At 39.5% G+C, this 13,558-nt stretch overlaps 1 protein-coding gene across 5 annotated transcripts in view; it reads left to right on the top strand.

Annotated features, from left to right (window-relative positions):
* The window catches only part of dnmt3ab (DNA (cytosine-5-)-methyltransferase 3 alpha b), a 44,998-nt gene that overhangs the window by 26,198 nt on the left and 5,242 nt on the right, over window positions 1–13,558 (top strand). For 4 of the 5 annotated variants that reach the window (XM_060880003.1, XM_060880005.1, XM_060880006.1 and 1 more), the window contains 16 exons: window positions 2,295–2,630; window positions 2,944–3,102; window positions 3,243–3,350; window positions 3,465–3,621; window positions 4,002–4,151; window positions 4,359–4,403; window positions 5,437–5,516; window positions 6,360–6,472; window positions 7,670–7,853; window positions 10,335–10,419; window positions 10,890–11,035; window positions 11,436–11,526; window positions 11,755–11,903; window positions 12,416–12,501; window positions 12,667–12,736; window positions 12,849–12,967. In XM_060880003.1, coding sequence (XP_060735986.1) covers window positions 2,295–2,630; window positions 2,944–3,102; window positions 3,243–3,350; window positions 3,465–3,621; window positions 4,002–4,151; window positions 4,359–4,403; window positions 5,437–5,516; window positions 6,360–6,472; window positions 7,670–7,853; window positions 10,335–10,419; window positions 10,890–11,035; window positions 11,436–11,526; window positions 11,755–11,903; window positions 12,416–12,501; window positions 12,667–12,736; window positions 12,849–12,967 — 2,078 coding nt within the window. The remainder of the gene's footprint in view (window positions 1–2,294; window positions 2,631–2,943; window positions 3,103–3,242; window positions 3,351–3,464; window positions 3,622–4,001; window positions 4,152–4,358; window positions 4,404–5,436; window positions 5,517–6,359; window positions 6,473–7,669; window positions 7,854–10,334; window positions 10,420–10,889; window positions 11,036–11,435; window positions 11,527–11,754; window positions 11,904–12,415; window positions 12,502–12,666; window positions 12,737–12,848; window positions 12,968–13,558) is intronic. The other variant, XM_060880004.1, reaches the window with a different exon arrangement.

Here is a 13,558-nt window from a genome sequence, read left to right on the forward strand (position 1 = left end):
CTGTCTCTCACTAGGTAAAAAATAGTTTTACTTTCATGGCATCTTGAAGACATTTTGATAATGGACCGTGTTCATCCCTCACATTGAACAAAAGTAAGACAAACTTATATAGTAAAGTTAATGGCAATTTATTTACTTAAGGCATAGTTTTCACATTAAACCGCAAAGCCGGGCAAGAACATGCCAAAAGTGTGCAAACCTTCATTATCAGAAGCCTTTATTTTGTCATGTATACACTACACATACCACCAGGTTAGCCAGGATGCAGCAAAGAGGATTCAGGGCCCCTGAACCTTCTAATAAACAACCCAGTGCCTTAACCACTTGAGCCACCACTAAAATGGTTTTGATCCAATATGTGCTGTCCAATATCTTATCTGTTAGTGGTTAGCTCTGAAGGTCATGAGTTAAATTCCGTTGCGCAAGGCCCTTAACGCTTAATTACTTTGTCGTATAAATGAGATAAACGTTATTCGCTCTGGATAAAGGTGTCTGCTAAATGTCCTAAATGTTACTGTTATTCTAAAATAGAAGAATTTAAAAAAAAAAAAAAAAAAAGAAAAAAGAAAGAAAATCTGTGTGCCGGTGTGTCCAAAATTTGTGTCCAAAAGTTAAATGCAATGCTCCAGGCTTCACTCCCCCTTGTGGATCTGTGTGATTTAAAATATACAGTCAGCTCCAACCAAGAAACCCTTGTCAGCTATTGTCTAGAAATTCCTATTAAGAAAATGTAATCTTTTGAATGTAAGAATAATATTCCTATTTATGTTCTAGTTTCTTTAAGTTCAGACATTTTTTGAAAGCATTACAGTTGCAGATTTACAAAATCATTTTGGGGTCACTAAGTCTACAATTACAGTATACACCACCTCCATGCTTACAAACAATCTGGAAGGTGTGCCAGAAGAAAGCTTTTTCATTCTAACCACAAATGTATGCACCTGTAGTTTATTAGACACTACTAGAACTTTTACTGGAACGGGGTTCTGTGGTCAGATGAGACAAAAATAAAGCACCATGGCAATAAACACTCAAAAGTGGATTTGGCGTAAAACGAAGTATGGTCAAGGATTTGTGATGAGTTTGAGGCTGATTATCTGCAGGACCATGATTTTAAACTTATATCCAAATCCACACAAAATGATATCAGATTCAAGCTTGTTACATATCTACCCTGCCATCTGACCTCTGGAGGATCTGGAGAGGAACAATCTCAGCTTCCTGTTTCTATTCTCTAATCTCATTAAGTTTTATAGGAACATGGTTTTATTTTGGCAAAGGCAGGTCATACAGCATTACAGTAAATACAGGGATCCCAATGACTGTAGTTTTGTTAGAAAATCTATTTTTTTGCTAAGGGATGTTTCATTTTTCTTAGAATAAATTTGCTTCAGTAAAAGGTTAGTATTCATATATTTTTAGCGTAACACTAAACTGATTATCCACCAACAGTTATATAACTTCTTGTCCAGCTTTGCCAACGGTGCCAGTTTTGGTGCTTTGGTGCTTGTTGTATATAGTGGGTGAAAAAAAAGAAATGCCTTTTTCTTCTTTCTTTTAAACTTGCCTTGGCCAATATACATCTGTGGTGAGTGAAACCCGAGATGGTGTCGGTTGCTGGCAGCAGAAAAGCATACAGCTATAAAAAAATTCACATGAGTGACTAAACTATAGAGAAAGAGAAAGCGAGAAACAGAGAAACACACACACAGAGAGAGAGAGAGAGAGAGAGAGAGAGAGGTTGCAGAATGTGCACAGCTGTTGGGGATTTTCTGTGAGCAGCTTAAGTCACGGCTTGGCTTGTTTCCTCTGTTGTTGACCTAATGAGTCCGGTTCGACAAACTCAATGAACTCTGCACCATGCTGTTTTCCATGCACCTCAACCACAACAAAAACGTCATAGCTTCAAAGGGCCCACAAACGGATTTCTATTTAGGGGGATTGTTTCCATATAAATTTTTTTAACCTTCCTCTGTCTCAAAAGGGAGTTGCTCACTCTTAATCAAGAGGACTGAAAATATTTGCTTCGGCATCTTGGATTACTGTAGTTTAAACAGACCTAGTGATTATTGTCATGGAGCCGCGTCATTCTCAGGAGGGGCTGTCAAAGCAAGTCTGCCTCTTCTGAATGCGTTTCTCTCCTCTCCTCTCCTCTCCTCTCCTCTCCTCTCCTCTCCTCTCCTCTCCTCTCCTCTCCTCTCCTCTCCTCTCCTCTCCTCTCCTCTCCTCTCCTCTCCTCTCCTCTCCTCTCCTCTCCTCTCCTCTCCTCTCCTCTCCTCTCCCATGTACTGCAGGCAGAGAAGAAGGCCAAACTGGTTTCCATAATGAATTTGTTGGAGGAGCACGGAGAGATAGAGGTCAAGCCTCAGATGGCCTGTGGCACCATCAACAGCCCACTGACCACTGCACTACCGCCACCACCACCAACACAGCAACAACTGACCCAGGCTCTTCCTAAAGCTCAACCACAACCACAAATACAGCCTACACCCCAGCAACAGCCTCCAGCCCAGCAGCAACAGCCTACAGACCCAGCATCCCCTACTGTGGCCACCACGCCAGAGCCAGTGCCTATAGGGGACGGAGATAAGACCTCACCAAAGTCCACCGACACAGAGGCAGAGTATGAGGTAGTGCCAAACTTGTAACTGATATGAATTACAAATTGGAACAAGTGTGGATTAAAGTATCTCATTTTGGAACAGAATTTAGTTCAAAACCTACCAGCACTTCTAAGTGATTAAGTCTCTCGAGATATGGCTTTCTGCCATGTGCTCCTGAAAAAGCTGCTGTTGAATGATATGTGTGGTAAAACAGTGTCTTGGTACCCTATAGTAATGATGAAAAGCTTAGCAAAAAAAAAACAGAGAAGATAAGCCACGGTATTATGCATTATTTACACAAACTACTGACTGGATGATGAGGTCTGTGTGCTATATACAGGATGGCAGAGGCTTTGGCATTGGTGAGCTAGTGTGGGGGAAACTGCGTGGTTTCTCTTGGTGGCCTGGGCGCATCGTCTCCTGGTGGATGACCGGCCGGAGCCGAGCTGCAGAGGGAACCAGATGGGTTATGTGGTTCGGTGATGGCAAATTCTCTGTGGTATGTTTCACTGGACATATCAATGACATTAATTCATCTTCAGTAAAAAATATTTGAAATCTTGTCGTCAAATATTTCCAATTAGTGTTTCTTCACTGTCTATTGTTGATGTTTTATTCAAAATATTCCTTATTTTTTAGGTATGTGTAGAGAAATTGTTGCCTTTGAGTTCCTTCTGCAGTGCTTTTCACCAGCCAACTTACAACAAACAGCCAATGTACAAGAAAGCCATCTATGAGGTGCTACAGGTACAGCTTTAAACTATCAAGAGTGCGTTTAGCTATGGAACTGTTAATGAACCTGGATTTAGTGTTATAAAGAAATGTGACACGTGCACCCGTCTGTTCAAATGATATTTTCAGGCAGCCAGCAGTAGAGCAGGAAAAGTATTCCTCACCTGTCCTGAGAGTGACGACACCGACACCTGTAAGTCGGTGGACATTCAGAACAAGCAGATGATTGAATGGGCCATGACAGGATTCCAGCCCACTGGCCCCAAGGGCCTGGAACCTCCAGAAGGTAAACCTTACTGCCTTGCTGTTTTGAAAGGGATTATGGGGAATACGTGGTTAAAAGACATTCCTGTACAAGTGAAGACACATACCTGGAGCCAAATGCTGAGAATTTGTTGTATCATTTTTTTTAGCCTTAAACGTGTATGTTGTATCAAAACAACTTCAAACAGTTTTCTATGAGAGATGTGGCACTGTATAATGCACTGTATAATGCACTGAACTCTTAGTGAGCATCAACACTGATCTAGTGTTTTTTTCTTCCCCAAGTACATACCATAAGTGCTCTGGGTTTAAAACCATCATTCACTCACAGGTTCTGTTGTTCTCAATATGATTCTTCAGTCTGTTTTGATGAATCTGATTTGTTGACTTGGCCTTACATAGAGGAGCGCAACCCATATAAGGAAGTATACCCGGAAATGTGGGTGGAGCCCGAGGCTGCAGCCTATGCACCCCCACCCGTTAAAAGGCCTCGTAAAAGCACAGCCACAGAAAAGCCCAAGGTGAAAGACATCGTCGATGAGAGAACCCGAGGTGAGCCATTACACGCTGAGTCATACAAGGAGTTCATCAAGTTCATACACACAAACACACACACAAAACTTCTCACACCAGCACACGCCTCTAATCAGGATTATTAGCCTCAACCGCTAAGCTCTTCAAGGAAAACATTAGGCTGTTACGTCACACAGAGAATCAGATAGTCCTAATTAACCGTACTGATCTTCTTTTTGTTTTCAGAGAGGCTTGTGTATGAAGTGCGGCAGAAGTGCAGGAATATCGAAGGTATTTATTTATGATACTATCTGCTGACTAGAGAGTTTTCCATGAGTTCTGAGGGTCTGATTTATACATCTGTGTGCACAGTTGGACATATTGCAGAAACTCTTGAACTGCATGAAGGATTCATACTCGCACATAACGAGAGCATGTCCTCTATTAGGCACCGTTGCATGACCCACAGCAACATTTACTGTATTACTGTAGATAGTAAAATCGGACCAAAGCTATATTAGTCCTGTGTTTCACTACAGGAATAATAAATAGAAGATAGCATGGGCATAACATTGTGGGGGGAAAAATAAATCATGCATGATTCATTATAAACCATGTGAACGTTCAATTGAATATTGGAATATAAATTAAGAAATATTACTCAGCTTAATTATTGTATTGACTTGCTCTAGTTTACATCATCTACACTACTGTGTTTACTGGGAGTCTGTTAAAAGTGTGTCATCCAGCAAAATTAAACTTAACGTTATACAATATATTTAAATATTATCACAGAATCATGCTTGTAGTTTTCTGTAAACAAAGTAATCTGATCTTATCAGCATGTGTAAGGCAAATATAAAAACACAGGCAGAAAACTTGCCCGTGTTCAATCAAACTCGGTGTTCAGAATATTTAATCATAGAGAGGAGCTTTTTATTAAAGACACCAGTCTGAGAAATTCACACAGTGGAAGTGTTTTAACGGAGATGTTCATGGAGAGTTTTATTCTGTCGCAAGATGTTTTAAGGTTTTTACCAGTCCCCACTTTCCAAAAGCATTTCAGAGCACAAGATAGTGTGTAGAAGGCGGTCAGTTCTGTGTCAGAAAAAGTTATTGATCAACTGACCAATCAGCCTTCACCCTGTTCATAGCAACGAAGAGACGAACCATGCGTAATTTGCATAATTAATGCCATGTTTTCTCAGGATCCCCCTCTTTGTATTGCAACGCAATGATGCAAACACTCATTCTCCAGAAGTACAAATCAGCATTAAGACACTGAAACCACACGCATCCTTACTTTCTTCTTCCTTTCTCATAGACATTTGCATCTCCTGTGGAACCCTGAATGTTTCCCTTGAACACCCACTCTTCAGTGGAGGAATGTGCCAAAGCTGTAAGGTACAAACCAGCTTCTTGTTATCAGCCTGGTGCACAGCCACCAATAAGGAAATACAGGGTACTAAACAGGACTTACTCTTGTCTCTGGGGTGATATATGTGTATCTTACCTTTGTAACTTTCCCTTGCAGATATAAGAGTCTTATTATTTGTCATATGCACAATTGACTGTACATTGAATTACTTGTGACGAATCACTGTAAACTCTACAAAAGAAACGAGCAAGGCGAACCTTTACGAGAAGTGACACAACGGTCATTTTAATAAAAAGAAAATTAAATACAAATGAAATTATCAATTTTAAAAATGGGAGTGTGTGTGTGCCCTGCGATGGGTTGGCACTCCGTCCAGGGTGTATCCTGCCTTGATGCCCGATGACGCCTGAGATAGGCACAGGCTCCCCGTGACCCGAGGTAGTTCAGATAAGCAGTAGAAGATGAATGAATGAATGAATTTAAAATATATCTATCCATTTTAACAACAATGTACAAATAAATGTAGCTATTGTGAAGCAAACTACGTTCACTTTCTTAGTAAAATCTACATACATACTAAAAAAATCGAAAAAGCTTGTAAGTACCACCCCAGTGACAAAGAATACCATTTTTGTTCTAAAGTGTAGATTAATTCTCTGGCTTAGATTCACTCTGACCCTTTTAAAAATTGTTCGTACAAAAGCACATAGTAGATTATGATACTGTATTACATACGAGTAAATTTCATCAACAATGCTATTATAGTCATTTAATAAAATAAGCAATATGCTACACGCTTGTGCATTAGATAAACTGTCCACAGACCAACACCAGCTGTTTTTCATTAGTGTAATGCCGCTGTGTTACAGAACTGCTTCTTGGAGTGTGCGTATCAGTACGACGACGACGGATACCAGTCTTACTGCACAATCTGCTGTGGAGGGAGGGAGGTGCTCATGTGTGGAAACAATAACTGCTGCAGGTACAACTGCTACACACTGTTCCGTTTACATTAATAAACTATCTTAATGGTCTTATTAAATAAATACAGGTATGCATCGGATACTGTTTTTTTTTTCCAGACCGAATACAAGTACATGACATGACTGATTTCGATACGGATACTTCAAATATATATAATTTAATTAAGTTATATTTGTGTGATGGATCTGTTAAAAAATAAGACAGATGTAGTTTATCTTACTTGTTGTTTATGTTACTTGTATTGAAGATGATTCACTGCTTTTGATTTGATTGCCAAAATTAATGATGAAATATACCTGGATCTTAGCCATTTTGTGTCTTCTGTTCATTAGCATGGCAACTTACCGTAGGGGAGATTGTACACGTCATACAGTATTAGATGTTGGTGTCCGTACAGTGTTGATGCGTACAGCGGCTCTCAACAGCAACACGACCAGAGGTCATTCATTTTCACTGAGAGCTGCCAACTTCCAGCCATATGAGAGGTAGTGACTAGATGTGGGTGTGTCCAGTAATGCCACAAAGCTGAGAATTTATTTTTTTTTGGCAAATATGGAGTGACATGCAGTGAAGTGTACTCATGATTCCTGGCAAAGAGCACACACTGCTTCTCCTTCACCTCTTAAGACATGATATGATATACATTGTTGAATTTATATGCAATCCCCAAATCTTCCTCCAGAATGTTTCATTTTAAAGGCAAGAAAATTGATTTTGAATTCCAGCTGTGCCACCCACTGAAAAATTATGGCAACCAGTAGTAGGGATGCCTATTGACTACTTCATAGTACAGCAACTGTAGTGAACGTGGTATAAGAGTGAATGAGAGGTTAGAAGGTTTGTCAAGGACCTTAACCCTCCCTGCTTCAGGGGCACTGTGTCATGGCTGACCATGCACTCTGACCCCAACCTCCAAAGTTAGGATATGGCAAGAAAGAATTTAACTACTGTGCTGTAATACTTCTATTTTATTTTATACCCAAAACTATTATTGGTATTAATGCATCCCTACTTCTAACAACTACTATTAGATTAGTTGACATCAATGTTAAGGATAAGATTGGACATAATTATAACACCACTGTCACTGCTACTCAGTTGTAGTAGACAGTAGACAGAGTGTATATTCTGACTGTGGCACAACCTACAAACTGCTGTCAGTATTCATGGACTTAGTGGACTGTGTTGTTTGCAGGTGTTTCTGTGTAGAGTGTGTGGATCTGCTAGTTGGGCCCGGTGCAGCACAAGCTGCTATAAAGGAGGATCCTTGGAACTGCTATATGTGTGGTCAGAAACCTCAGTTCGGGCTACTGGAACGCCGGGCTGACTGGCCCAGTCGCCTACAGCACTTCTTTGCCAACAACCACGATCAGGATTTTGTAAGTGTTGCCTACTTGTATGACAAGCTACCTCATTAAAAAGGTTTTGGATTAATAGCTAATGAACAGTGTGCTATGATGCAATTGAAAGAAATTGTTGCGTCTTATGGAACTCTATGAAAAAGGTTTTGCTGGGTACTGCATCATGTATCATCTGCATATTTTTGTGAAAAGAATATGAAAGTCATAGAGGACATAAAGTGAGCTAAAGAAAATTTAAATTCAAAGAGCTGTCAGTTCATTGTGTAAGCATAAACAGTCCATAACTTTAGCTTTTTGTAATAAGATTAGCATGTGTAGGCTTGGACTGCAGTGATGGGGTGAAGTGACGATTACTTTATGGATCATTTCATGGTCCACCTGTGCAGCAGTGAGGTAGGGCAGACAGTTTAAGGGCTTCTGAAATTGTTTATTTCATCTCAAATTTATGGTCAGGGAAGCGCTTTGACCAGTTCTCCATTACCAAATAATGGACCCCAGTTAATGTGAAAAACCTTTATTTATTACTTACTGGCAGTATGTGCAGGTGCAGGGCAGTTAAATGGGAATAGGGTGAGTTAACGCAAAAACTCAAAAAGACATATTTATGACATATTTTAAGGTGGCTAAAGAAGCATAAGACTCTTTACAGAGAGCATGCTTATTAAGAGAACAGCTGTATTTTTGTCTTGTAAACCCATTTTAAAATACTAATCTTACAGTGGAAAGCAAGGTCTTTACACCAGAGTCCACATGCCACACCAAAAGAAAAAAAAGGTTATACTATATGTGCACCATGGCATGCATAAGTATTAGCGCCACTCAAATTGGTGTTGCACACTATATGGCAAAAAGTATGTGGACAACTGACCATTACATCTTACCACTCCAGCAGCCATAATGCCGTTATAACCACAATAAATATTTGATCTGATTCATCTACAAGAGCATTAATGAGCTCAGTCATGGCTATTGACATTGCCCCAAAGCAAGGTTTCAATCCCACTGAGCACATGGCTCTGTTAAAGTACCTCTTGTACCCCTGAGTGAGCTACTTGACTTACCATGCCTTCTTGGACTTTCCTTTGTGCACAGGAGCATTGTCAAGAGGCACATTTGGGCCCTTTAGTTCCAGTGAATGGAAAATGTAATGCTACAGCATACAAAAATCTTCTAGACTATTGCATGCCTCCAACATTATGGCGAGGCCATGTTGGCTTATGGTCAGATATACTTTATGCATACTTTTGGTCTTATTGTGTATACCATTAGTCTACACTAAATAAAATGATTTACAAATAAAGAACGTAAAAGTGATTGCATAAGTATTCACCCCAATGCTGCGATAGAAACATAGTCACAGGGTCGGATTTCCAGCCTGCTTATGAAAGGAATCTTATTGCCCTCTTTTTCCTTCTAGTGGAACAACGGAAAGTAGCTCTTTTTTATTAACTCAATTAAAAGAGGATTTTAATTTACAACACAGCTTGTAAATTCATTTGGTGTACCATATTAGAACCTTTATCTCTAAGGCTTTGTTTTTCTCTGTTATCTGATCAAATTCCACAAATACATAAACCAGAAAGATGTTAAATTTAATAAGATCTTGCTAAGCTTCACTGGCACAACTCCCAAACCAAAATAATTAAAACAGCACATAGAAGTACTTGACAAGAAATAAAACTTAAAGTCAGTGGAAATTAGTAAATGTTTGGAGTCTGAATGAAAATGTTGTTGACCGTGTAAGACCATTTTTAATGAAAAGTAGAGTCTAGTATGCGTTCCTCACTGGAAGAGACTTTCCCCCAGTCTCTGAGGTTGTGAAAGTAGAGAGATGATGCAAGTCAGAAAGTGATGTGACATACAGCTCAAATGTTCAAATGTAATTATCATTCAGAGTGAAACAGAGATTATCATATAACAGCTTACAATATGAGGCACCTCTGAGGCACATGAAGCCAGCCAACCAGATCTTTTTGAATCACTGCTCACACTGGATCGTGTACGTGTCACTGTGTTTGATAGAGGAGAGAGAGCATGCCACTCCTTCCAGACAAAGTACATGAAAAATTTACTCTCTTGGACTCTTGGCCGTGGATGGCTGTCGTTGCTTCAGGATTGAAACTTGTGCTCTCCTAACAATAGGGTGAACACTTTTCTGTTGCACCATTGCAGGTCCTGGAATGGTGCAACAGAAAAGTGTTCACCCTATTGTTAGGAGAGCACAAGTTTCAATCCTGAAGCAACGACAGCTTCAGGATTGAAAATAGACAATAAGAGGGGGTCAATAGACAAGACAGTAAATAGACAATAAGAGGGGGTCATTGTTGAGGCCCGGTACAGTGCCTCAACAATGACCCCCTCTTATTGTCTATTTACTGCCATTACATTTTACTGAGCAGTATCGCTCTTGACTCTCTCTCTCTCTCTCTCTCTCTCTCTCTCTCTCTCTCTCTCTCCATCCTTCTCTCCTCCCTTTCACTCATGTAAATTCTCTCTCAGGAACCTCCGAAGCTCTACCCTCCTGTTTTGGCAGAGAAGAGAAAGCCTATCCGTGTGTTATCACTCTTTGATGGAATCGCTACAGGTAAAAGGAGAATCCGCATCCTGTCATTTTTCTGCTATAAGCAGGATGTTGTGCGGATAACATTACAGCCATCTTTTTAAAGTGCCTTTACATTTCTGTTTAAAGAATAAAGTATTATTGGACATGACTGCGTCTGTTATATGTACAGACTGTTATATGTAATCTAAATGTATATAGTAAACATCTACAAATTAAAGTGCATATGGAATTGTATGTTTTCCCACTGTTCAGTTCATGTTTTTATATGACATTGCACAAATGAGAACCACTTTTGCATTTAGATTCCAAAAATAGTATTTTTTTCTCAGAAGTTGCATAGCAAGCACAAAACAATGTACTATAATGTACTGTAAAGTGCTGTTCTGTACAAAAATGGACTTCTGTAATGCTAAGGCATCTGGACTGTTTTGGGGAAGCAGGGTCGTGACAGCTTGCTCAGTGTGTGTGTGTCTGTGTGTGTGTGTACATAGGGCTGCTGGTGCTAAAGGAGCTAGGCATTCAGGTAGAGCGCTACATCGCCTCTGAGATATGTGAGGACTCAATCACTGTTGGTATCGTGCGGCACCATGGACGCATAATGTACGTTGGCGACGTGAGGAACGTCACACGCAAACACGTGAGTTAACGTGCTAGAAATTTGCTTCTGAAAGAACTGTATAATGTATACAGCACATTTATTATACTAGAAGATATTTTTAACCCTTAATTGGCCCCCACAATTGTTCCACTTAGACCCTTAGTCTTGTTCTGGACTTGTTCAGCATATATTGCATTTAGGCTCTAAAATGGCATACAGTATATCATTATTCTATATTTCCCCCTTTTATAAAAGTACAGTTCCTGTTTTTATTATGATTCTAATTTTAGTCTATTTTTACTTTATTTTTATGACTCGGCCATTCGAAACGAGCATTTCACTGCATGCCATTCTGTGTATGATTGTTTATGTTACCAACAAAATTTGAAAATGAATTTGATTCTATTCTTTCTCTGTCTGTCTCTTTCCTTTGTCACAGATACAAGAGTGGGGACCTTTTGATCTTGTCATTGGAGGAAGCCCCTGTAACGATCTGTCTATAGTTAATCCAGCACGGAAAGGTCTCTACGGTAAAATCATACTGCATGCAAAAATCAATACTTTTAATACATTTGTTTTTAAATGTTTTAAATTAATGTTAGTTTGTATTTCTTTTTGGATGATTATCTCCATTCCATTGTAAAGTGCTAGCAGTACATCTGGATAGTCTAACCTTAATTTATTTGTACCCTATTTTCTTATTACCCCCCACAACCCCAACACACACACATATACACACACACACATGCACACACTAGAGGGCACGGGAAGGCTGTTCTTCGAGTTTTACCGGCTTTTACATGAAGCTCGTCCTAAGGAAGGAGACAACAGGCCTTTCTTCTGGCTTTTTGAGAATGTAGTGGCCATGGGTGTCAGTGACAAGAGGGACATCTCTCGCTTTTTAGAGGTGTGTGTTTGCTTATACTCATGACACGGACTTATTTACACAGAAACACACAAATATAAAAAGGTTTTAGGTTATGAGGACTGAATTTTTATGAGGAGTTCTCTGACTGGCAAGTTGTATGACGATGTATTACATGTTTCTCAGCAGAGAGCAATAAACCCTTTCTTTGCTGCCACCAAGTGGTAGGTTTACAGACCTACTGTGCCTGTTTAAGCCTCAAAATAATCCACATTGTTCCTATGCTGTTCCCAAGATAAACAGTGTCCATTTTTTTATATTTATGCAAATAGACCAGTATTGTGTAAGTATAAAATAAGTATATGTATTCTTTAATTCCTACATCCAGTTCTTTTGCCTGTTTATGTAGATTTATTTATATTTTTTTGTATTTTTATATTAGATTATTAGCACAAGTTTAGCATCATGGAAACTTGATACTTAAGTTGATTTTTACAGATTTGACTTACTAAAATTTCTTCACAAAAGCCTGTTATCTCTGTTAATCTTAACAGTGCAACCCAGTGATGATAGACGCAAAGGAAGTGTCTGCTGCTCATCGTGCCCGCTACTTCTGGGGAAACCTTCCTGGCATGAACAGGTTGGTTCAGGATGGAATGGTGAGGGAAGCATCAGTGTATATATCAAAACCTTCCCTCCGTTCATCCTACACAAGCCCTCAATCATTCTCCACTGATTCTCCTTAATATGAAATAGAGCACATCTCTACACTTTTCCTCATATGATCTGTCTCTGCTCAACACAGACCTATGTCTGCCATGTACACTGACAAACTGGACCTGCAAGACTGTCTTGAACATGGCAGGACTGCAAAGGTAATGCTAACACTTAAACATCCTGAATATACTGTATAGCTGATATGGGTTGTACAAATTTTATACATGTTTTATACTTTTGAACAAAACTGAAAAACATTTTATTTTTCAGTTCGATAAAGTGAGGACCATCACCACTCGGTCGAATTCCATAAAGCAGGGCAAAGATCAGCATTTCCCTGTTTACATGAATGAAAAAGAGGACATCCTGTGGTGCACTGAGATGGAGAGGTATGACACAGTTCCTCAGTTTACCAGATATACAGATGTTTGGGCTATGGTCAAGTAAGGTTACATTTTGCATACAGTAATTTAAGTAATTGAAGCACCTTCTAAATGGTAAATGCTAAATTTGCAAGGCTCAATCTCTGTCTTACTTCAATTTTGCTTAAAAAGTAGTGCTTCAGAAATATATTACTGTGCTGATTTATCTAATAACCAGTGGTTTAAATATGTCCCCTTTCAGATTTTTCAATAGCCAGATGTATTATACTACATCGGGATTTACTTTAGGTGCATTGGGAAGTTCTCAAGCCACCTGACAGCTCCAGAGTTCGATACTGAAATGAATTTAATTTCTGTGTGAAGATTCCTTCCAGGTTTTCTGGTTTCCTCTCTCTTCCCAAAACATGCTTAGGTGGTTTGGATAATTTGAAGTGTCCCTAGGTGTGAATGAGTGTGTGAATGCATGTGTGTTTGGTTCCCTGTGATGGACTGGTGTCCCCTCTTGGTGTATTCCCAACCTCACATTCAGTGTTTCCAGGCTTTAAATCAACCCTGACCAAGAAAAACGGTTACAGAAAATGAATGAATAGACAGAGC

This window comes from Tachysurus vachellii, chromosome 10, assembly GCF_030014155.1.
Source record: "Tachysurus vachellii isolate PV-2020 chromosome 10, HZAU_Pvac_v1, whole genome shotgun sequence".
NCBI lineage: Eukaryota > Metazoa > Chordata > Actinopteri > Siluriformes > Bagridae > Tachysurus > Tachysurus vachellii.